The sequence below is a fragment of the Plecotus auritus genome (assembly GCF_963455305.1).
Source record: "Plecotus auritus genome assembly, chromosome: 8".
In the NCBI taxonomy this organism is placed as follows: domain Eukaryota; kingdom Metazoa; phylum Chordata; class Mammalia; order Chiroptera; family Vespertilionidae; genus Plecotus; species Plecotus auritus.
In genome coordinates, this window is record NC_137782.1 from 26,835,811 (window position 1) to 26,859,088 (window position 23,278).

Sequence of the window (23,278 nt, forward strand, 5' to 3'; positions counted from 1 at the left end):
GATTTGTACCTCCTGCCAACTAGGTGTGAATGGGCAGGGTCCTCTTGACTCCCTGCAGCATGACTACAAATGGCTGAAGGGGTCCTTGCAGGTGGCAGGCCTTACCTGTAGGGTGTGCCAGGAGCTGATGTCCCCTCTTCCATAGGGGGTGCTGTGATGACACTGTACCCAGCCCCACCGAATGGACTGGGTGCCAGGGTGATCTGCTGTAGGTCAGAGGGGCCTAGCTGGCTCTCGGCTGCCACATCGCTCCCTGGGTCTGCGACGTGGAGGGTTACCACTTGTGGAGCTGCACTTGCTGAGGAGGGCTGCCCACCAGGGGATGCTAACTGTGTTTCCGCATCCTCTGACTTCACCACGGCCACCTGCAACAGCACAATGCATTCTGAGCAGGTCTGCGCCAAAGAAGCTAGTGTTCAAGGCTCTTTTCTATCTCAGAGCTCACCCAGGCTCTGGGCAGATCCAGTGCTGCCAGCACTCATTTGCACAACCCCAATTTTGTGTTCCTACCAAAACACAGCCTGCCTTTCCAGATCCCACCCAGCTACTGGAATTACACTTAACAAGAACAGGGTCGAGCAATACTGCCCCCCAGGGGCATTGGGCAATGTCTGGAGACATTTTTTGGTTGTCACAATTGCGGGCAGGCAGGGTGCAATAGGAATCTAGCAGGTAGAGGGCAGGGATGCTGCTGAACATCCCAGGATGCACAGGACGGCCCCGAAACAAAGAATCATCTGGCGGCCAGATTCTGGCCCAAAGTGCCAAGGTTGAGAAATCTTGGGGTAGAGGGACAAGTGGCAAACCACTTAAGGAAAAAATAAAGTCAGAGTGTGATCTCAGGTCTCACTCCAAAGTCTGCTTCAAATGGATTAAAAACTAAATATAATAATAAAACTCTAAATATGTGAAGAAAAAATGTGGATAATTTTATAATCCTGGGGTAGGGAGATTTTTCTAATTATGACAGAAATATGCTACAACCTACAACAAAACAAATCATAAAATGAAATCAGGAAACAAAGAAATTGGGGGTGTGTGATTGGGATTTAAAATTCATATGAGAGATAAAAGGTGGACTTCGTTTATATACAGAGCTCTTGCAAAGGGATAATAAAAAAGACTAACAATTTAAAAATTGATACAGGATACCCAGAAGTCAGAGAAGAAATAAAATGGTCTATGAACATACAGAAGTTCAATCTCATTTATGATTGCAAAATTATAAATTATGACCATGAAGTATACTTCTATTACATTGAAGAAATTTATAAAGACTGATGATACCCAGTGTTGGCAAGAGCATAGAGAAACATGCTCTAGGGGTGGTCATATAATTTGGCATATCTTTTTGTGAGGCTTTATACCTTCAGACCCACCAATTCTACTTGTAGGAGGTTTTTTGTTATATATTTTTTTAAATAAAAGGTTATGAGCACCTGAAAACGTATGTGCACTAAAGCACTGCCTTGAGTTAATGAAAAACTGGAAACAACCCAACCAATAAAGGAATGACGAAGTAAATGTTAGGACATCTGTCTGATGGTAGGATGTGGAGACGTGATGTGGAGACGTTGAGAAGGAGACCTGTATGTGCTTGTCAGGCCAAGCCCCCTACACTGCTGAGTGAAGAAGACAGGTTGTTGATGAGATGACTAGTGGGATCCCATTTTTTAAGGAACAAAAGGTCTGTTAGTGTGCACATGGACAAAACTGGAGAAATGCTTATTAACCTGCTAACAGTGGGAAGGGAGGAAAGTTAAGAACTTTCACCTTATTGTAGGACATATGTTCATTTTGTTTTCTACAAGCATATAGTTTTGTAATTTAAGAAATGCATTATATTGGCACGAGAAGAGCAGACAGGTCAGCGTGTGTGGGAATCTAGAGAACGATAAAGGGGACATTTCCAACCACTGGGAAAAATTATTTGATATACTGCCCTGGACAACTTTTGGAAAAAAATATTAAGTTAGTTCCTTACCTTTCTGCATACACCAAAAATAAAATGGAATGAAGATTTAAGTGTAAAAAATGAAACCCTCAGAAAAAAGTCCAAATGAATTTTATATAGTCTTGGGGAGAAGGAGGCCTTTCTAGGGATGAATACTAAAGGCAAAAATGATTAAAGACTGATACACCTAACTATATAAAAACATAAAACTTCTCTACACCCCCAAATGCCTCAAACTAAATCCTATGAAGATTTCCAGGTCCAACACCAGGCTCCCTCCTCCATGGAGTTTTGTCTGTCCCCCAGCCCCTAGCAGCATGTTACTGCTCCAAGTTATTGAAATTTATCATCTCACATATTCTACATCTTTTCAAGAGGCTGAGAGACAGGAGGCACACAAACTTCTCCCTGCCTTGTAGAAGTGCAAGGAGGTGCAGAGAGAGAGGAGATGGGGATAAAGGTGATCCTGAGAAGTTGGATGAAAGAGGGAGAAGATGATGAACTCAGGGGAGAGTGTGGGCTTGAGGTGCACGGACAAGACAGAGGTTCGAGCTGGAGAAAGCCCCGGAGTCCTCAGGCTGTAGGAGGGGGTCATGAATAAGGGCACTAGGTTAGGTGGGAAGCTAGTTCAGACCCCACAGGCACAGGGTGGCCACAGAGCTACGAGAACAGGGCCCTAGAAGGCATGGGGAGCAGTGAACACTGCTCAGCATTGCAGAGGTTGCTGGTGACTCTGGAGAGTGGAGTGGGAGATCCTCTGACCTCCCTGCCCTCCTGAAGCCTTCTTGGCACAGCTGGTGCCCCTCCTGTGCATGTGCCCACTGGGTGTCAGTGGATCTGTCTCACCCACTAACTGGGAGCTCCCCATGGGTGCGGCATGTCTGCTTCATCACTCTCCTCTCTTCCCAATGTCTAGTGAAGAGGAGGTCCCCAGGTGGCTCACCTGCAGGGCAGCACCCCCCAGCTCCCGTTGAGCACTCATGTTTAGCAGCAGATCCAAAGCTGTCTGCGTGGCCATGGCGGCTGACTCCTCAGCTCCTGGGTTGGTGGGACCTGAGACTTAGAAAAGGCTATAAAACTGGCACCAACACCCTCCCCATCTTCCAGCACGAGCCCTGCCCATGCCCAGCACCCTGGCTCCCACCTTTCCTCAGAGCTCACCTTGCTGGTAGATGATGGTGGCGCCACCCAGGGTGTCAGAACAGAGCAATGGGGGGTTCTCAGGTGACTGGAAAGGTGCTCCCTCTGGGGGAACCTGCAGGGTGGGGATAGGACCAATCCTGAGAGAGAGCAGCTCAGATTCCAGTGCCATGTACTGAGCACCTCCTTTGTATCGGGCATTTTATATATGTTGGCTTGTTTCATCTTCACAACCACTTTTAAATTAACAGCTCCATGTTAGAGATGAACTGACTGAGGCTCAGAGAAGTGAAATATTTGGCTTACGATCTCACAGCTAGTGAGTAGCAGAATTGGGACTTGAACACAAGACTGATTCCAGAGCCCGTGTTCTAGCAGCACACTGTGATGGTCCATCTTTTGCTGGGGGAGTGAAGAGGCTACATACTCAGCTACAGGACTGTATTTCTTAGCCTCTCTTGTAGTTAGGTAAAGTGTGGTCACATGGCTGAACAGGAGTTTCTGGTAAAGTTCACAGGGAAGACATGTGGATAGATGGCAGACATCCATTTTGCCCTTCCCCCATCTTGCCTAGGATGTGGCTAGGAAGGCTGGAGCTCCTGCAGCTATAATGAAGCATGAGGCAACCACAAAGATGGAAGGGGTTTTCCTAAGAGGGCTGTGAAAACAATACAGAGAGCTTGGTCCCTAATGACTGACCATGGAGACACCACACCAGCCCTGGAGTGATCTCTGGATTTCCTTTATACGAGAAAATAAACTATCATCACGATTAAGCTGCTGATATTTTCCCTCTCTATTACTAGCACTGGAAAGCCACCCCTACTCTGAGCTTAGGGTTGACATGTCTATGCCTCAGCTACACTTTATCACAATCCAGAGAGGCAGGGGTCACTTTGTTGCACCCATTGTGCAAATGAGGATGCTGGGAGAGGTGACGTCACACTGTCATCCTGGTGAATGCCCCAAGCCCTTTCTGTCTGTTATCTGCTTGGCTGAGCTTACCTCGCGAGGTCCTGGGGGGCTGGGGGGTGGTCCAGGGGCCACACTGTGCTGCTGCTTCAGCTCTTCAATCTGCTGCAGAGAGAAGAATGGGCGACGGCGGGAGGGGGGCTCCTCCGGGTGGCGCCGCCCCCATTCCTCGAAGCTGCTTGCATGTCGGCACCGAACGTGCAGGCGCAGATTCTTCTTGTGCCGCGTGCTGAAGTGGCAGTACTCACAAGCAAAGGGCTTGGCCCCTGTAGGCACATGAGGGTGGATGCTTGTGCCTACCCACCCCCTCACCCATCCTCCCAGAGAAACCTTCACCACCCCAAGGACCTCTCCAACTCCCCGATTCCTTCCTGAGCTAGACAAACACATGCGCTGTCCATGGTGGTGAGCCAGGACAGAAACAAACCTGGTTGGCCCTCTGCACTCAAGCCTTCCTGCCAGTGCCTACTTTCAAGGTCACATGATCACACACTCCTCATGTGAATCACCAGCTCCCAGGTAGACAGAAATCTGGTGAAGGAGCCCCTGGGCTTCCTTTCTCTAATCTTCCCTAGTGTGCCTGCCAGAGGGCTGGGAACCAAGGAGAATAAAAACCAACCGTTGTACACCTTCCATGGGGCAAGCACAGACTGATGCTGTTTCTGCTGCTTCATGTCCTGAGGGCAGGGCCTATCTAAGACCCATCTCTAGCCCAGCACCCAGCACAGACAGGGCTCAGAGAACAAGTGGAACTCACTTTTATAACCACCAAGCTGTAGTTCTAGTCCCCCATTTCATAGCTAAGGAAGGCTCAGAGAGGGAAAGTGACTGGCCCAGGGCAACCCTGAGAGCAGTGGGCTGAGCTGGAACTAGCACTGAGGTTAGAGTGGCCTCCGCAAAGGGGATTTCCTTTACAATGGAGGGGCTCCAGCTGCTCACATGGCTGCAGGGGCGAGGAGGAGGAGGTCTGACTGGGGACCAGGGCAAGGCAAGGACTGACAGGGAGGGGTGACGAGCCTGACCTGTGTGCTTGACGGCCACGTGAGATAGCAGGAAGTCCTCGCGGAAGGTGCGATAGGGGCAAAAGCTGCATTTGAAGGGCTTGTCGCTGACATGGGACAGTTGGTGGTTCAGCAGCGCCTTCTTGTCCTCACAAACAAACTCGCAGAACTCACACTTGAATCTGGGGGTGGTCAGAGGAGGGTAGCTCAGCAGTGGGGTGGGGGTGGGGGTTGCTCCAGCCCCAGAGGCCTCTCAAGGGACATACCTGCGGTTGGCGACAGCCTGGATATGTGTGAGAAGGTGCATCTTGAAGGTGTAGCGCTTCTTAAAGGACTTCCCACACTGTAAAGGATGGGCTGAGTTGGGTGATGGATCACCCAGGGAGGCCTCCTGCCCCCATCCCTGCCCAGCCCTTGGCCCCACCTACCTTGTCACACATGTGGGGCTTCTCAGTGCTGTGTGTCTTCATGTGCTGTGTGAGTCTCTTCTGCATGGGGTACACACGGCCACACACAGGGCAGGGGAAGGAGCTCAGCTTTGGGGTCTGAGGAGGGACAAGAGGGGTCCAGATGGTGAGATCTTGTTTCCTGGCTCCACCCCCACAAGCAGCTCTGTAGCAGGCTCCCTTCCCAGGCTAGGGCCCCAGACTTACGGGATCTGGCCTCTTCTTCCTGGAGAAGAAAGGCACAGGAGTTAGACCATCGCTTCTCCAAGCCCACCCAATACACTTAGACCCAGTCTCAGCCCTGAGTGTCCCGACTACCCACCCAAGCCCCTTTCTCTTAGTTTGCTGGGGGAAATGCTAAGAGGGTACTGTAAATAAGGTCTGCACTTCACTACATTTGGGAATGGTGTATTCTTCCTCCCAGTAACAAAATACATTTGCATTTTAAAGTTCTGAGAAATCCCACAGGAAAGAATGCTATTGTACTAGTCGGCTGACCTGGTGTTCCCAACCTTATTTGGACACAGAACTCCCCTTCCTTTTTATTTTCTGAAGAAAACCTGTAAGCAACTTGGAGAGCTGGCTTTCCCATACACGATTTTAGATCTGAGGACTTATAAGAACTTTTACAACATAATGTGGCCCGACAGTTGGATTTTTGCATCACAGCCCCACTTGCTGACCAGAGTCAGCTGACTGTTGAAAAACCCAGCTGCCATGACTGATCAAAAACTGAATGATGTAAGATGTGGAAAACTGAATGATGTAAGATGTGAAAAAACAAAACCAATAATGTAAGTTTATAACTTTGTTTCACTAGCAACCCTTCTCCTTTCATTTTACTTTTAAAATTATTTTTAAAATATATTTTTACTAATTTCAGAGAGGAAGGAAGAGGGAGAGTTAGAAACATCAATGATGAGAATCACTGATTGGCTGCCCCTTGCATGTCCCCTATTGGGGATCGAGCCCGCAACCCTAGCATGTGCCTTTGACCAGAATCGAACCCAGGACCCTTCAGTCCACAGGTTGATGCTCTATCCATTGAGCCAAACCAGTTAGGGCAACCCTTCTCCTTTTAAGAACCCTGTAAGTCTTTGGTTCATACCGAGGACTGTGTTCTCTGATTTGCAAATCATACACAATAAAATTATCTTTTAATTAATTTTTGTTAACAGATCCACCTAGTGGATCCCTGTATCCAACCTCTGCTCACTGGTCCTCCTTCTGTGAAGCTAACTCCTTCTTGAAGCTGCAGATCTAATTTTAATTCAGTGAGCAATCACTAGGCTCCTAAGGTTTTTTTGTTTTGCCATGTACTTGTCCTAAGTCTGCTCTCTCATAGTACCATGAAAGATGAGTGTGGACCAGGAGTCTGAAAAATCTCTAGATCCTCTCAACAATGTCTGTCTCCATTTTATAGAAGGGAAATTAAAGCTTGTAGCTGGGAAGAAACTAAATAAGGGACCTCAAGGCCCTGCTCCTGCTCTGTCTGAGCCAAGTGATCAGGGATAAATCGCCTTGCTTTCCAATGTCTATATTGTGCGGTGAATGGGCCTGGCCCTGAGCTGGTAGTAACTGGAACCATTGTTATTCTGGGCTCCCACTTTCCCACCCTGTCCCCATTCCATCCACATCCACTGACCGGTCCCGGCTGTGCACGGCTGCATGCCGGATAACGTCTTTCCTGTAGACACTGGTGTAGCTGCATTCGTCACACTTGTAGGGCTTACTGCCTACATGGTTGAACATGTGCTCCTGGGAGAGAGGCATAGGGATAGTGGATTGGGGCTCAGATTCCCTCCTGCCACACCTCACCTGTGCCCACAGCTCTAGAACTGCTGTGGGAGCAGGCTCGAAAAAAGAGGGAGTGCTGCCAGCGCTGGGGCCTATGAGAGCTGGGGACCCACCCCAACAAGCAGACCTGCTCTGCACCAGGCCCTGTTCTGCTGACCATTTAATAGAGGAGGAAACAGGCTCAGAATGAAGTGACTTGCTGAGGTCCTACAGTGACCTTGTGAACTTGAAGTTGAACCCAGGCAGCACAGCTCCACAGTCTATGCCCTCCCTACTGCAAGATGGCATAGCCACCCCTGCCCCCACCGTTGGGTTTCCAGAGAAAACTTCCAGGTCAAAGGACCCTGTCTGAGGAAGCACTGTGTGCAGAAAGCACAGGGGCTCTGGCTGTTTTTCCTTGAGGACCCCCCACCCGCAATGATGGCCAACTTGCTGCCTCACTTTGGTCCAGCCAAGCTGTGGTTCCTTGGTCAGTAAAATGGGATTGTTGACACCTACCAGGGACCTCCTCCGGCTGCCTCAAGATGAAATGAGTGGCCTGCAAGGCCAGAGTACTGGGCCCCTCTCATGAGACACATTACTGCCATCTGCTGGAAAACTTTCTAACATACTGCACTAGATAACACCAACTTCACTGCCACCTGCTGGCAATGGTGGTGAACAAGCAAATCTATGAAGTCCACTACACAAATAGCACACCTGAAAATGCCGTTCTGCTGTGCAGTGTGTGATCTGCAAAACTGCCCACGGCAGCCCAGACACGTGCCCCGTGAAACAGCAGGAGAGGGTGCCTGGGAAGGCCCTTCTACCTCCACTCCCTCTCGGTGCCACCAGGCTTTTGCCTTCTCTCATCCAACCTCCCTTCCTCCCCTGCCGTGCCTTCCCCTTCCCAGCTACTCTCCTTTCCAGATGCAGCTCACACCTTGAGCGAGGACCAGCGGCGTGAGCGATAGCTGCACTGAAGGCACTTGAAGAGCTGGGGGTCTCCGGCCTCATGGGAGTTTACATGAAAGCGCAGGTCCTCATGGGACAGGAAGCGGGAGCCGCAGATGCGGCACAGGAAGGGCCTCAGAAGCGGTTTGGGTGACTTGTAATAATACCTGCCAGGAGGGTGTTGAGGAGAGGTCTGGCTGGGTTGGGGCTGTCCGGCTGCCTCCCTGACCCCATCTCTGTTCCCCTTACTTGCGGTATTTCTTGCCTAGGAAGCGCCTGGAGGGTCGGCCACGGCGGCGGGGTGGGGTGTCGGGCTCCTCCTGGCAGGTGGGTGCTGCGTTCTCTGCATCCGACTGGCTCACATTGGGCTCCACAGGAACCCTATTGGCCTTGCCCAGGGCCACCAGGTGTCCTGGGCCTGAGGAGCTGGGTACCTCGGGGTCCTGTGGCTCTGGAGGGCTCTGTCCACTCTGGGAACTCACTAGAGGCTCTCCTTCCATACCTGCCACCGACATGCCAGATCACAGATCAGCCATTACACACCAGGACAGATGTGGACAGGTGTGACACAGGCCAGCCAAATATTTCCCCCCACACACAGCCACCCTCCACTAATGGGCATGTCAGGTCACAGCACAGACGCAGCCAGCCAGTGGTTCGAGTGCAGCACAGCATGACTTAAATGTGACAGTCAGAGGCAGCAGAGACCTAGGGACCTCTCAGTCAGGAGACCTGCGTGCTAGGTTCAGCTCTGTTGAGCTCTGTTGACTTGCTGGGTATCTTTAGGCAAAGCCAGTCCCTCTCTGTGTCTCATTTTCCCTATTTGGCAAATGAAGATAATAATTGCTTATCTAGTGACCTCATGAGAACATTCTAGTCTGGGAAGCAACAGCAGCACTTTAACATTGGTTTCTCTAGGGTGGCTGGAGGGCAGATAGGAGTGTTATATATTCAAACACATCAACAATATCTCAATACAATGTTTTAAAAATTAAAAATGATACAGACAATGCTGGTAACATTCTGTTTCTTGATTGGGGTGCTAGGTTATACAGGTGTGTTCACTTTGAAAATTCACTGAGTTATGCACTTTAGATGTGCTTTTCCAAACATATATCTCAGTAAAAAGTTACTTTAAAATGAGACTAAAAAATAAAACAATTTCCTCCAAACTGCATGTACGAAGACAGCCACCATGTACCTTTTTGTGCATATTTATGCCTTAAAGCAGGGGTTCTCAAACTTTTTAAACAGGGGGCCAGTTCACCATCCCTCAGACCGTTGGAGGGCCGGACTATAGTTTAAAAAAAAACTATGAACAAATTCCTATGCGCATTGCGGGCCCGGGACGAGACGGCTGCTAAGCAGGACAGGCAGCGGCACCTGGCGGGCCGGATAAATGTCCTCGGCGGGCCGCATGTGGCCTGCGGGCTGTAGTTTGAGGACCCCTGCCTTAAAGCAATCCTAAAAGACAGGTGCTATCACTTGCATTTACAAAAAGGGGATTCAAGAGGGGAAGTAACATGCTATAGGTCACACAGTAGTACCATGCAGAGCTGGCATGAATGCCCATGAGGTATCCCAGCCTGTAATGCTCTAAGCTTGTGCTCCTTGGACAGTCTCAGGCCTCAACTTTGTTGTTATTTCAACAATAATACTTAACACTTACCTTATTAGTTCAGCTATAAAGACTCAACCTCTTCCTGCTCTGTGACAACTTACCACCGAACAGTCTTTTCATAAAGCTGATGTACCTTTTCTTAACTCAGGGTTTCTCAAGCCTGGTCTCGGAGGAATTTCCCCTTTATCAGGAGGCCAGCCAGCTACCCTGGTTTGAGCCATGCTACTCTGCACAGTACACTGTCCCCAGGACTCCACAGAGGCAAGCAGGGAAGGTCACCCCTCAGCCTCACCCTCAAGGCCCCTTCCACGACCAAGTCTCACCCTCTGGGAGGTCTGAGGGTTCCAGGCAAGGCAGCTTCCGGGGCCGGCCAGGCCTCCTCCGGGGTCTCAGTGTGCTGGGAGTGGGGCGTTGGGGCCGCAGCTGTCGGCCGCGGGGCTCATCCTCTGCTGGATTGTAGTCACTATCCTCTGTGGGGACAGTGAGAGAAGGTGGGCATCATGCTGGACCCACCCTTTCAGCTCTGATCCCTTGCCCTGCTCCCCCGGGAAGAGGCCCACTTCCCCATCCCTGCCCACTCCTCCTTCATGCCCACCAGTGACCCCTCCTCCAGACAGCCCTCCTGATGTCCCCATGGCTGACTGTGCACATCCCTTTCCAGGCTCCTGCAGTCCTTCCTCTGAACCTTTCCTGACACCTACCACTGGCTTATACAGCACTTGGACATGATTTAGAAAAAGGCGCTGCTTCCTAAAGACACTTTACAGACACTGTTAGGAAATAGTTGAAATAAACATTCAAGTCTATAAACGCTATGACTGTGTAAGATATAGTCTATGAAAATGCAGAAGCTATTGGCCGAATGTGGCTATTGAGCCCCTGAAATGTGCCTAGCCTAAACTGAGACATAATTAAGTGTAAAATACACACTGGATTCTAAAAATCAGTATGAAAAAAAAGAAAGTAAAACAACTAATAATATTTTATAATGACTGCATGTTGAAATAATATTTTAGATATGTTGGGTAAATATACAATAAACTTAATTCCACCTTTTACCTTAAAAAAAAAAAAAGGCCCTGGCCAGTGTAGCTCAGCAGTTAGAGCGTCAGCCTGTTTTGATTCCTGGGTTGTGTGTTCATGTTCGTTCCCCAACCCATCTCTCTCACATCAATGTTTCTTCTTCCCCTCTCCCCTCCACTCTAAAAACCAATGGAAGAAATATCCTCAGGGGAGGATTAACCAAAATATTTGTCTACAAAAAGGAAAAGTACGTATGTGGTTTGCATTCTATTTCTGTTGGACAAATGTGAATGTGGCCCTCTTAGTTGTGGTTGGTGCTTTTACAGTGCTCAGCCTACACAACTACACACAGAGGTTCTGATCCCAGCACCCCAACGCCTCTGTCTTATACGGAAGCACCTGTGACTGCATCTGTGTCAATTCTGTTTTCCTGGCTCTCCGTGAGGGCCAGGAGCCCAGTATTTGTTGATGGGGGTGGAGGTAGCAGACCTGGAAGCCATGTGGCCTACCCTCTAGGTCATCAATGGCACCGGCATCTACAATGTCATCATCGTCTTCCTCCTCTGGTGCCTCTTCCTCTTGGGTCTTGGTCGAGGTACCCCACTTCCGTGGACGTCCCTTCTTACCAGCTGCTGCTGCTGCTGCTGCTACTTGGGAGAAGGTGGGGGAGGTAAGACAAGCTTCCATGTCTGCCTCTCAGCACCCCGTCCCCACCTATGCCGTCCCAGCCAGGTAGGCTGCTATCAATGTACCTGGACGGAAGTGTCGCTCCCGCATATGGCGTAATAGTGTGGCCTTAGTGCTACTCCGGTACTGGCACATCTTGCACTTGAACTGCTGTACTACCACCACCTCCATCATGGCCTCCAGGCTCTGTAGATCTGGCTCCTCAGTGCCAGAAGCTGGGGGAGGCTGTGCTGGGGAGCTGGGCGAACCCCGTGCCTCCTCAGATGGCTCCAGGCATGTGGATGTGGACGTGGGGCCGTCAGCGAGGGCCTCAATGGCTGCCAAGCTGTGGACTAGGGTGGAACTGGACATTGGCGATGCTATGGAGGCACCTGGGGGTTGGTGAGGGAATCAGAGGGAAGGGAAGTGGAGGGGCAGGCTAGCCATGAGCTACAGCTGTCCCTCTCAGGCAGGCCCAGGGAACCTAGAACCCAACTCCCTACAAGAGTAACAGTGGGGAAACTGAGGCCAAGAGCAGTGGCTAAACTGTCAAGATCACACAGTGAGTTTGTGGCTAAGCCTCCCTCTCCTAGTCCAGCCCACTGCAGGGCTTCCTGGGTCTGGAGCTTGGCGTCTTACCGTCATCTGGTCCCTGCAGGATCAGGTACTGTGTGGTCTCGGCTCCACCGTCCTCAGCACTGGTTACAGTTATGCAGCCTAGACAGAGATGTGGGGAGGGAATTCCCAGCTGACAATGACAATTGTCATTGCCCACATTCATTCTGGCTCACCTGTGTGACTTCGAACCAGCTGCATCATCCCTTTGAGCCTCAGATGCCTAACCCCTTCTCATCCACCCAGGACAGGGCTATTGGGAAGCCTGGTTTGTGTGCCATGATGACCCACAATCATACAGATGCCATGGCTATCCCAGCTGCCCCACCTTTGACCACTAAACCTGGAGTCCCCAAGGTTAAGGCCCGGTTCCAGCACCAGTTCCTTAGGGTTGGCTTTCCAGACCATCCCAGGGCTTTTCCTTTACATGCATCATTAACAGGAGGTACAGTTTGGGAAATCATGAGTTCTGGAATCAGACTGTATGAGCTCATGGCTCAACAGCTGCTAGTGACAGTGGGTAAATTATTTTACATCCTCTGTTCCTCAGATTTCTCATCTATATTGCAAGGATCATAATAGCACCCATGTTTTGGGGTTCCTGGGGGATGAATGAGCCACTGGATATAAAGTGTTTAGAACAGACCTCAGTATAAAGTTAGGTGTTACTGTTTCTGTATTTAAGGAGCACTTATTACATGCCAGACACTATGCTAAGAACTTTACTGTGCTGCCTCATTAAGTCCTCACACCATTTTACCACTATGAGGCAGGAGTTCCGGTTGCCATGTTACACATTCAGAGTGGGAGAGTTATTTTCCCCAGTTTGCACAGCTGGGATAAGCAGAGTTGATTCTTCTGGACTCTGCAGGGAAGCCCCAGGGGCCTGACTCTTGCCACCCTCTTCCTGACTTACTCTGGATGAGGTCTGGCCCAATGGTGGACTCGATGATCTTGTCAAAGGCTGAGCCCAGGTCTGAGGAAGAAGCCGTGCAGTCGGACACCAGCATGTTGGGGTCTGGGAGGGCGCTGGAGTGCACGAGAGTTTGGGGGCCACCTGTTACCCCTGCCACTGGCCCATGGGACACAGAAGATGAATCAGGGAGGTAGCCATGGGGCAGGGGGTCCGTGCTTGAGCTGCTCTCAGATACCTCCTCCTGGGGGATAGGAAACAGGGAAAGAGGGTGTTTAGGAGCCAGGGATGGGGCAGGGCAGGCTACCACCTGCTAGGTAGAGCTCCTAGGCCCAAGCACATGGTGAGCCGAGTTACCCACACCCTCAGCCCCACTGAATGCTAGTGAGAGAAGCCCTCTAGGTGCAGAACTCCCCAAGAACAAGTCCCAGGGTACCTGGTCAAAGGAAGGGCCCCACATACCCCACACAACAGCCAGGCATAGCTATTTTCATTGCACTTTTGAATAAGCTATTCCCACTGCCTGAAAGGCTTCCCAGCATTACACCATGGCTACATCCTACCCAGCTTTCTCCCCGCCATTTAGCTGGTACCTCTGCTTGGAAGCTGACCCTGACCCTGAATCAGGCCAAGTTGGGACCTCTCCATCTTCAGTGCTGCAGTGGCCTGTGTCCCGACATCACATCACTATTTACCGTGTAGTGTAACATCTCCCAGGTCTGACTGCATCCTCTACAAGGGCTGGGACCACATCTGTCTTGTTCCTGCTGTATCACCAGGATCCAACCCAAGCTGGGCACATGGTAGGCCTATCTCTGCTGAATTAACGAAACCCTGGACCCCAAAGTGGGGGCCGTTGTTGTGAACCTCTATAATGTGATGTCTTGAAATTGATCACTGTCTTGCAGATAACAACAGTAATGGCTAATTCTTGAGTGTTTATTATGTGCTAAGCACTGTTTTAATTGCTTTGCAAATATGAATTCATTTAGTTCTTACAAAAACCCTATTGAGGTGGGTATATTCATCATTCCCACTTTACCGGTGAGAAAACTGAGATCAAGAAATTGGGTAGCTTGCTGAAGATCACACTAGGGAGGGGGCTAGGGAGGTGGCAGAGCCAGGGGAAAAATGGTTTTACAAAGTGTTTGCAAGAGAATGTCTGGTGGGAGCTCAAAACAGCACGCTCAGAAGCAGGTATTCCTGCTCCGTTTTACAGACAGAAAGACTGCGGCTCAAAGAGCTACTCTGTAAATAAGAGGCAGAGGCAAGACTTGAACCAGGATACCCATCTCCCAAAGAGTGAGGACAGTGGGTAAGACCACAGCCTATATTTGAATCCTGACTCTGTCAGCACTCTGCGCCTCAGGTTTCTTTTCTGTAAGATGTGGAAAAGAGTGGTATGTGCTTTACAGGGTTTGAGGTGTAAATGAGAAAATCCATGTTAGGGACTCACAGTAAACCAAAACCAAATATTAGTTACAAGCCAGCCTTGCAGGCTGCTTCCCCCTGGTTGCCAGGCACTGCTGCCTGGGGTCCCTGCCTCCACCCAGGCCGGCCAGCACGGTCCATACCAGAGAGCTGCTGCCGCGGTCCGAGCTTTGCCCCACTTCAGAGTCGTCGGCCTCCGCCGGCCCCGGGACTGCCGCTGCGTCGCTGCTGTCGGCGGACACGGCTTCCGAGGTGCCCACACCCAAGCCGCTCTCAGAGGGCTCCTCGGGCTGGCCAGGCCCCGGGGCCGCGTCACTACTGCTCTCCACCTCGTTTTCCTCCATGGGCTCGGGGGGCCGCCTGACAAGGGTGCGCAGGGTCTGGGGCCTTCACTCTGAGAGAAGAGGTGACAGGTGGGCCACCTCACTGGCGCTGGCAACCACGGCCCACCCAGCTGCACCCGTGCGCCCATTTCGCTGACGAACAGACTGAGTCTCCGACCGGGTGGGTCTTTCTCTTGTGTAGTGAGGGAAGCTTCGGGAAAACAGGGCCGAGAAGCCTTGCTTCCCAGTCCAGAGCCCTTCCCCATCCCCGGGAGGGTGGTCAATGGCGGTATGACCCTTCTCTCCTCCCCTCCACGATTTTCTCGGTGTGGTTCGCTCTAAGGGTCCCGTCAGGGCTCAGTGGTTCCGCCCTTCGGCATTCCGAGTTCCCCCGGGTGCAGGGTCGGTGGTACAGCCCACAGGCCCCCTTGGTCAGTGGCTCGCTCCCCCTTCCCCTACTTCCTTGCGGAGGGGGCTGACAGCTACGGTCCCGGGGCCTGGCGACTCGGGGCTGTCCCCGGCGCTGCCTGCGCTCCAGGCCCGACGCCATCTTGTGGCGGCGCCGGGTTTCCGCTCAGGCAACTGCGAGAGCGACCAAAGGGCCTGGGACCCCAGGGCCCTATTCGGACAGCCCCGCCGGCCGGGACCTTGCTGCCGAGTATTCCCGCAGTGTGGGTCCACTTCACGGCAGGGTGCAGTGGGGCGACCTGACTCTATCCGACGCTCACCTGACGCTTCCGTGGCCGCGTTTCTCTCCGACTCCGGCATCGACGAGGTCGCCATCTTATTTTGCCTGCTGCGGAGGGACCCATCGGCCTAGCGTGGGCCGGAACTACTTCCTACGGCGACCTGGAGAAAGACCGGTTTCCAGTGTGCCGGAAGGTGTCCCTGAGGCCACAAAATCATAGTTGAGTCTGGAGAGGGGCTAGGATTTATATGTCGCCTAGTATGGGTGACGGAGCTCGCTACGGGTTGGGGGACTACTTTCTTGGTGGAGGGTTACAAAGGGAGTGGTACGTCACACTGTTGGGTTCCTACCTTGGGCCGCAGAGTTGGGCGCGGCGAAGGCCGCCCCGCTGCCTGGGGGCGTGGCTCCCAGGGGCCTGACCACGCCTTTCCCGGAACAGCTCAGAAAAGCTTGCAGCGACCCGGAGGTTTTGACTTGGAGGTGGAGAAATAAGTGTTATCAGTCATTTTTCCTGGCTTTTACCGGCTACTTAATTAGGTTTGATGTGTTTTGGCAGATGGGGAACTTGTAATTCCTGTTGTACAGATGGGGGACTGAGGTCCTGGGATGGGATGTGGCTGGTCCAAGGTCACTTCAAGTAAAAGGATTTGGGAGGCAAGTCCCAACTAGTTGGGGAAATGGAGAGGATTCCATACTTGGCCCTTAGTGAGTTTTGTATAATGCAGTAGTCCCCCTCTATCCCCAGTGCCTTGCTTTCCAAGGTTTCAGTTACCTAGGGTCAACTGTGGTCTGAAAGTATTAAATAGAAAATTCCAGAATTAAACAGCTCACAAGCTTTAAATTGCACGCTGTTCTGAGTAGTGTGATAGAATCGTGTGCCATCTGGTTCCTTCCTGGGATGGGGGTCATTCCTGTCCTGAGCATCCACCCTGTATATATGATACTTACCTTTTAGTCACTTAGTGGCCCTCTCAATTATCAGATCAGTTATCAGAGAGGGAGGCCATGTTCCATAACTTTTATTACAATATATTGTCATAATTGTTTCCATCTTATTACTTATTGTTAATATCTTACTGTGCCTAATTTATAAACTAAATTACCTTTATTGTAGGTATGTATGTATAGGTAATTTACATGACCTATGTCCAGGTTTCAGGCATCCACTGGGAGGAGTCTTGGAACTAACCCCCATGGCTAAGGGGGGCGCCTGCTGTCTATGTTACACTAATAAAGTTGGAGGCCAGGACATCCTCTACAGCCCTCCTCTGCTCAGTGTACATGGTGTAGATGTATTTAACGGTTTGCAGCCCTTCAGAAAGGTGGGCACCTCCTCCTGATACCTGAAATGCCATCTTTGGCACTACCCTCTATTTAAGACTTTTTAGCATTTTGCAAAGGAGCCTGGTGCCCTGGTTTATCCCTAAGTCTCGTTGTTGCACAACTTCTTTTCTTCATTTGAAAAATACAATTTTTTTTGGGAGGGGGAGAATCTTAATAATTCCTTTAAAGAAAATCTATTACAAAAGATAAAAGGTGTTTTGAGCTGTTGTAATTTGTATGCACCTGAGCATGAGTGGGTTCCCTGGTCCTTTCATAGGAGCAGGTTTTGGCAGGGGCAATAGAGCACGAGGCCTCGGGATGAACTTGGCTCCCTCTTCTCCCTCTGCCCCCATCTGGCAGGGTCAGGCCCCCCAGAGCAGCCCTGGAGAGTTGGGTCAACAATGGCATAGTGATAGGTTGATTTTGCACTCAACCGGTGGTTTTCCAACATCAACCTGATTCCTCATTGGAGAGCCCCTCCAACCCTCACCCCCTGCTGATAGGATGCATCCTGCCTCAAGGATGTCATGGTACTCAGTAGTAGTCCCACAGTACCCATTCCTATCCCTAGTCTTAAGGCTCAACCCTGACCTTGGCCTTTGCCAACAAATCACAAAATTGCAGAATGTTATCATACAGAAGGTAAAAGCCTCATCATGGGACAGAAGAAGAGCCCAGGGTCCAGAGAGGGGAAACTCATGGTCCAAGGTCATGGCTCCTTGGAAACAACATATCAGAATTCTTCCATCACAAAGACAATCAAGCCAACCCTGGTTTTGTGGCTGCTAATCCAGGGTTCTTCCCATATCAGAACATGCAGTTTGTAGTTCTGGCCTCAGTTTTGATGGGAAGACCTCTAGAAGCAGGGAAGGGCCTCTAGGTCAGAAGGACATTAAAGTATACCTTTTGCGAAAAATGCTTAGAGGAGTCAAGAGGGGAAAACACCCTGTACCAGTGCTTCGCTGTACCATGGTATCTATCTTAAGGGAGCAGGGGGCCCAGCCGGTGTGGCTCAGTGGTTGAGCGTCGACCTATGAATCAGGAGGTCACAGTTCAATGCCTGGTTAGGGCATATGCCCGAGTTGCAGGCTCGATCCCCAGTATGGGGTGTGCAGGAGGCAGCCAATCAATGATTCTCTCTTATTATTGATGTTTCTATCCTCCCTTCCTCTCTGAAATCAACAAAAATATATTTTAAAAAAAATACTCTGTATCTAGTCATTTTCTAAGCATTTAATCTATAAGTAAGGAGTGGAGCTGGGATCGAAAGCCAGCAATCTGGCTCCAAACTCCATGCTTAGAACAAGGTATCATTGCTCATGTAGTGATAATACCTGGGTCTTAGATGATACTTTCCTGAATCAGGCAGGATGGTTACTATTTTTCCTTTTTGCAGGTGGGGAAACAAGCCCAGAGGGAAAAGCTGAGTGGCTCAAAATCCCACTTCAAGTTTCCTAGTGTCATGCAGAGGGCTACGATTCCAGCCAGATCTCCTGCAGCAGATAGTAACCATACAAGCAAACGTTTATTGTGCTCTTACCAAGTACCAGGTACTGCAGTAGGTGCTTTACATGCATTTCTAAACTCATCAACACAACAAGTAGAGATCCTCCTAGGTATTCTCAAGATTCCCACGTTACAGACAAAGTAACAGAAGTTTAAGAGAAATGAAATGGCTTGTCTGAGGTTATGAATTTGCTGGTCAGCAGATCTGGGGTTCAAACCCTGGTGTCCTGACCCCCAGTCCAGTGCTTCTGCCTTTGTGCTAGATGCTACAGGAGGGCTGCAGAGCTGAGAGTAGGCAGTCAGCAGGTGGGTGCTCTGTGACTCATCTCTACCTTCTCTCACCGTGCCCCTGCCACCTATGGGTTTAGCTAACCCTGTGCTTAAAACTGTACCACCGCTCGCCCTGACCGGTTTGGCTCAGTGGATAGAGCATCAGCCTGCGGACTGAAAGGTCCCAGGTTCGATTCCGGTCAAGGGCATGTACCTTGGTTGCGGGCACATCCTCAGTGGGGACTGTGCAGGAGGCAGCTGATCAATGTTTCTCTCTCATCGGTGTTTCTAACTCTCTATCCCTCTCCCTTCCTCTCTGTAAAAAATCAAAATGTAAAAAACAAAAACCCAAAAACTGTACCACCATTGGGATAATGAGCCACATAAGTTGACTCCCCATAGTGTAAATTAAAGCTTCCTTTAATTTGTCCTAAATCTTTCTATTTCAGTATTGGAGGGGATAGGTGGTGGTGAAAGGCCCTAGGACAAGAACAGTTGGATTCAGAAAACAGTCTATAGTCCTAATAGTGTTTGCTTGTGATGGCAATTCCTGAGACACAAACAGCAGGTGACATTTATGTAAACATCTCATCTGAGCATTACAGAGGCATGAGGGTATGCAGCACCTGGATTTTCATGCTTTTTAATCTGTCTTGTTTTCTATATTCCCAACACTTAACACAGTTTATAGTCACAAGAAAGCTACTAGATACTTACTCTTGAATGAATGAATGAACCCCCACTCTATAGACAAGAAAACAGAGACACAATAGCAGGGATCTAGCTAGAAAAAGAAGACTATGCCAGACGATTCTGTAAAGAGGGAATCTAACATGGAGACTTAGTTACAAAGTTGATGGGCAGAAAGAGCAACCAGGGAAAGTTGAGGCAAACTTGAGATTAGTAACTCAGGAAGCCACAACCTTCCCTGAGGCTGGATCTATAAAGGGAGGAGATGGCATTTCCAAGACCAAGAACTGGGGCCACCCAGAGAGGAGGAGCTGGGGCCATGATGGGCCTTAGTAGCAGGAGCTAAAACCACAGAGGAAACACTGTAACTGCTGAAGCCACTCCCGCCCTCAAAATGAGGTACAGTGAAACAAAATGAGCTATAATTAGCACAGGCTAATTGATAGAAACAATAGTTAAATTAAGTTCCTATAACGATATGAAGTTGAATGAAACAACTGTATTCAAGGACCTGCTATATATGAAACGGGGATCTTGTCTTACTTAACACTGTAGCCTATTACCAAGAACAGTTACTGGTACATAGTAGGTGCTCAGTTAATCTCTGGCCATTGAACAATGAGATATATATGGTACTGTTATTCTGCCTGTGAGCCCAGGGCTTGTATGCCCTTTCTTTTGCCCCAGGCACCACAGAGGATGTATGTTCTACACTCACCCAACCCTGGCTCAGAGACCTCTCAAACAGCTCAAGGGACCATCTTGGAGGGGAAGGTGGTGACTTCTGGGCCCGTGAGGAGGCATGCACAGCAGATGAGAGTCTGCAGCACAGAACTAGCAAAGGGAGCTAACATTTACTCAGCACCCACTGTGTACCAGATACTGTAGACACTTTATTGCATTTTATCCTCACAGGAGCCTGCAAAGCACAGATCATTATCCCCAATTAGAAGTCATGAAATGAGAGTTCAGGGAGGTGAGGATGCCTGTCCAGCTGGATTTCAACCTTGGATTGTCTGGCTCCAACATCCTGCTCCTTCCATGGTACCGGCTGCCTCCCACTGAGGGCAGGGGAATGGAATCTGACTTCCATGTCACATGGAAAGCTCCGTGAGCCAATGCTGAGGCAAGGTTTCAGATGAGTGACAGCTTGATAGCACAACTTTGACAGCTGTGCTGAGGTTGGCCTGGAAGCAAGTGGTGCTAAACTCACAGTCCTAGGAACAGGAGCTGTGATCATAAAGATAAGAGATGGCCAGGGGCTGGAGCAGGGTGCTGCAGAGGTGCTGGGTCCTGAACAGAATGTCCTTGGGCTCTGCTCCCAACAGGAAAAGCTCCCTACTAACTGGCTCTGTGACCTTGAGCAAGTCATTCAACCATCTCAGATCAATGTCCTAACTTGTCACACAGGGTCACCATGCCTACTGGGTTGCCATGGAATTAGGTCAGATAATGCAAGGAGACAGAACTGGGGCAAGTCCAAGCCAGGGCTCCAATACTAATTAGTTGTATGATCTGAGGCAAGTCACTTCACTTCTCTGAGCTTCAGTGTTCCCAGCTATATAATAGGCATAGTACATGCCCCCAAATTGCCATGAGAATGTAGTGATTGAAAGCATGGGCTGTGCTCTAGCTGGTTTGGCTCAGTAGATAGAGCATCAGCCTGCGGACCAAAAAGTGCCGGGTTCACATACCTTGGTTGCTGGCTCCTCCCTGGCTTGGGCCCTGGTGGGGGCTGGTGCAGAAGGCAATCAATTAGTATGTTTCTCTCACATTGATGTTTCTCTCCCTCTCTCTTCTACTCTCCCTAAAAAAAAAAAAAAAAAAAAAAAAAAAAAGCATAGGCTCTGGCCAGTGTGGCTCGGTTGGAGCATCGCCCTGTGCACTGGAAGTTCTCAGGTTTGATTCCTGGTCAGGACACATACCTAGGCTTTTTAAAAAATAGGTTTTTACTGATTTCAGAGAGGAAGGGAGAGGGGGAGAAACATCAGCGATGAGAGAGAATCATTGATTGGCTGCCTCCTGCATGCCCCCTACTGGGGATCGAGCCCAAAACCCAGGCATGTTCCCTGACCTAGAATCGAACCGGTGACCTCCTGGTTCATGGGTTGACATTCAACTACTGAGCAACACCAGCTGGGCTGTTGCATTTTCAATCCCAGTTGATTTCTGGTGTATACAGGAGGCAACCGATCGATGTCTGTCTGTCTGTCTTTCATTCCTCTTTCCTCTCTAAAATTGATTAAAAAACAAAAAGCATGGGCTCTGGAGTGTAATCGCCTGGGTTCAAATCATGGTTATTACAAGCTGTGAGCTGTGAGCCTTTGATCTCTCTGTGCCTCACTTTCCTCCTTTGTAAAATGGGGGTGAACATAAGCACACTCACATCATGAATTGTGATGATTAAATGATACAGTCAGTCAGCAGAAAGAGTACACAGCAGTTCCTGGACCAGTAAGCTCTGGATCACTGTGAGAAATCATTAGCTCTGGTCTGGCATCTTATAGCAACTAGTCCTGCAGGCACCCGTTTAAACTCGAATCCTCAAAGCAGGCCTATGAGCTAGGTAACATTACTGTCCCATTTTATTCATGAGGAACTGAGTTATTCAGAGGTCCAATGATTTGCCTGAGGTCACACAATGATCAGAGAATAAACCAGGATTTGAGCCTGGCAGTTTCTCAACCACACACTCTTTTATCCCTAATAAAGATTCCATAGAGAGTCTGTTACGTGAGAACACTTTTTGAGAGCAGAATAGATGGCAATTTGCGTCCAAGTGCTCCTACTACCGTAGTAAAAGCTGGGGGAAAGGCTGGGTGGGTGCCTGTGGCCAGAGATCCACCGAGGAGGGCCCAATCTGCTCAGCTTGCATTTGTATCCAGCAGGGGGCGCCCGCTGCCTTCGCCAGCTCTCCCAGACTTGAACCAGGCTGCCGGGCTGGTGGCCTGCGCAGAGCCGGTCCAGACAGACCTTGGGGACACAAGGAGGGACAGCAGAAAGTGACAAGGTTGCCTGTGCAAAGCCAGGGGCACTCCAAGAGGGGTTATCTCCCCGTGGTTCTTAAACCGAGCTGCCGAGCTGCATCACGCAGTTTCCTAAAGATGCAGATGCTTCAGCCCATCTGGCCCCTCCTCCCACATCAGAATCTTCTGAGTGAGGCATCAGGGATCTCTGAAACTTTTAAAATTTTGAGGGCATGCTGTAAGGGAGAGAAAATCAGTAAACTGGAGCTATAGATATTACCATAGATTATGCTCAAAAATGTAATGTTGAGGGGAAAAGCAAGTTGTCAAAATGCATAGAATTTAATGTGCATATGGGGGAGGAGGGAGGAGAGTCCAAGGCAAAAATACAAATGGATGCCTATCCCCATCTGTATTGCCTCCTTTTGTGTGTGTGTGGGCACTCCAGCGAAGGTTCAGCTCCACTTACTCCCCACCCTACCTCTCCCCAAACAGTCACCCCTTGGCCTAGGGTGGCTCACCCTCAGGAGGGTGTACCGGGAGAAAACCCTGCTTAGGCACTGCATAGCGCGGGAGGCTGTTTGGGCCTGGAGTTCTGGGGTCCAGAGTAACCTGACTGTGGTCTACAAGAGGCTCACAGACTCCATGTGTGCATGTTCTCTTGGATTCCTTGCCCCATGGGGGGCACAGACAGAGAAGGGCCAGAAGGAGACCCCTTTAAAATCAGGGTCCAAGACCCGACTTGCCTGGGTCTAAGAACTATACTGTATAGATGAACATCTTACCTAATAATAGAGAAACATGTAAATTGACCGTACCTCCACTACGCCCACAGCCTATCAGAGTGAGTATGCAAATTAACCCAACAAAGATGGAAGTTAATTTGCATACATACCTGGGTCCCGGGAACCTCCTTGGCACCCAGGTCACTCCCAGCTGGGGCGGAGGCTTTAGGCTTGGGAAGGGGCCTAGCCTGCCATTGGAGGGGCGGGGGTGCCCA

General features: G+C 50.0%; 1 protein-coding gene across 6 annotated transcripts in view; it reads right to left on the bottom strand.

Annotated features, from left to right (window-relative positions):
- ZNF335 (zinc finger protein 335) overlaps nucleotides 1-15,659 on the bottom strand; it is a 20,260-nt gene extending 4,601 nt beyond the window's left edge. For 2 of the 6 annotated variants that reach the window (XM_080686391.1, XM_080686395.1), the window contains exons 1-18: nucleotides 15,564-15,639; nucleotides 14,656-14,906; nucleotides 13,085-13,325; nucleotides 12,193-12,270; nucleotides 11,640-11,945; nucleotides 11,397-11,537; nucleotides 10,188-10,334; nucleotides 8,493-8,745; nucleotides 8,233-8,410; nucleotides 7,159-7,271; nucleotides 5,721-5,739; nucleotides 5,496-5,612; nucleotides 5,334-5,410; nucleotides 5,089-5,249; nucleotides 4,100-4,332; nucleotides 3,116-3,209; nucleotides 2,898-3,007; nucleotides 106-365 (exon numbers count right to left, since the gene is read on the bottom strand). In XM_080686391.1, coding sequence (XP_080542517.1) covers nucleotides 106-365; nucleotides 2,898-3,007; nucleotides 3,116-3,209; nucleotides 4,100-4,332; nucleotides 5,089-5,249; nucleotides 5,334-5,410; nucleotides 5,496-5,612; nucleotides 5,721-5,739; nucleotides 7,159-7,271; nucleotides 8,233-8,410; nucleotides 8,493-8,745; nucleotides 10,188-10,334; nucleotides 11,397-11,537; nucleotides 11,640-11,945; nucleotides 12,193-12,270; nucleotides 13,085-13,325; nucleotides 14,656-14,856 — 2,729 coding nt within the window. In that variant the 5' untranslated portion in view covers nucleotides 14,857-14,906; nucleotides 15,564-15,639. Of the gene's footprint in view, nucleotides 1-105; nucleotides 366-2,897; nucleotides 3,008-3,115; nucleotides 3,210-4,099; nucleotides 4,333-5,088; nucleotides 5,250-5,333; nucleotides 5,411-5,495; nucleotides 5,613-5,720; nucleotides 5,740-7,158; nucleotides 7,272-8,232; nucleotides 8,411-8,492; nucleotides 8,746-10,187; nucleotides 10,335-11,396; nucleotides 11,538-11,639; nucleotides 11,946-12,192; nucleotides 12,271-13,084; nucleotides 13,326-14,655; nucleotides 14,907-15,563 lie in introns of all 6 variants that reach the window. The other 4 variants (XM_080686394.1, XM_080686392.1, XM_080686393.1 and 1 more) reach the window with 4 other exon arrangements.
- Nucleotides 15,660-23,278: the final 7,619 nt, after the last annotated feature.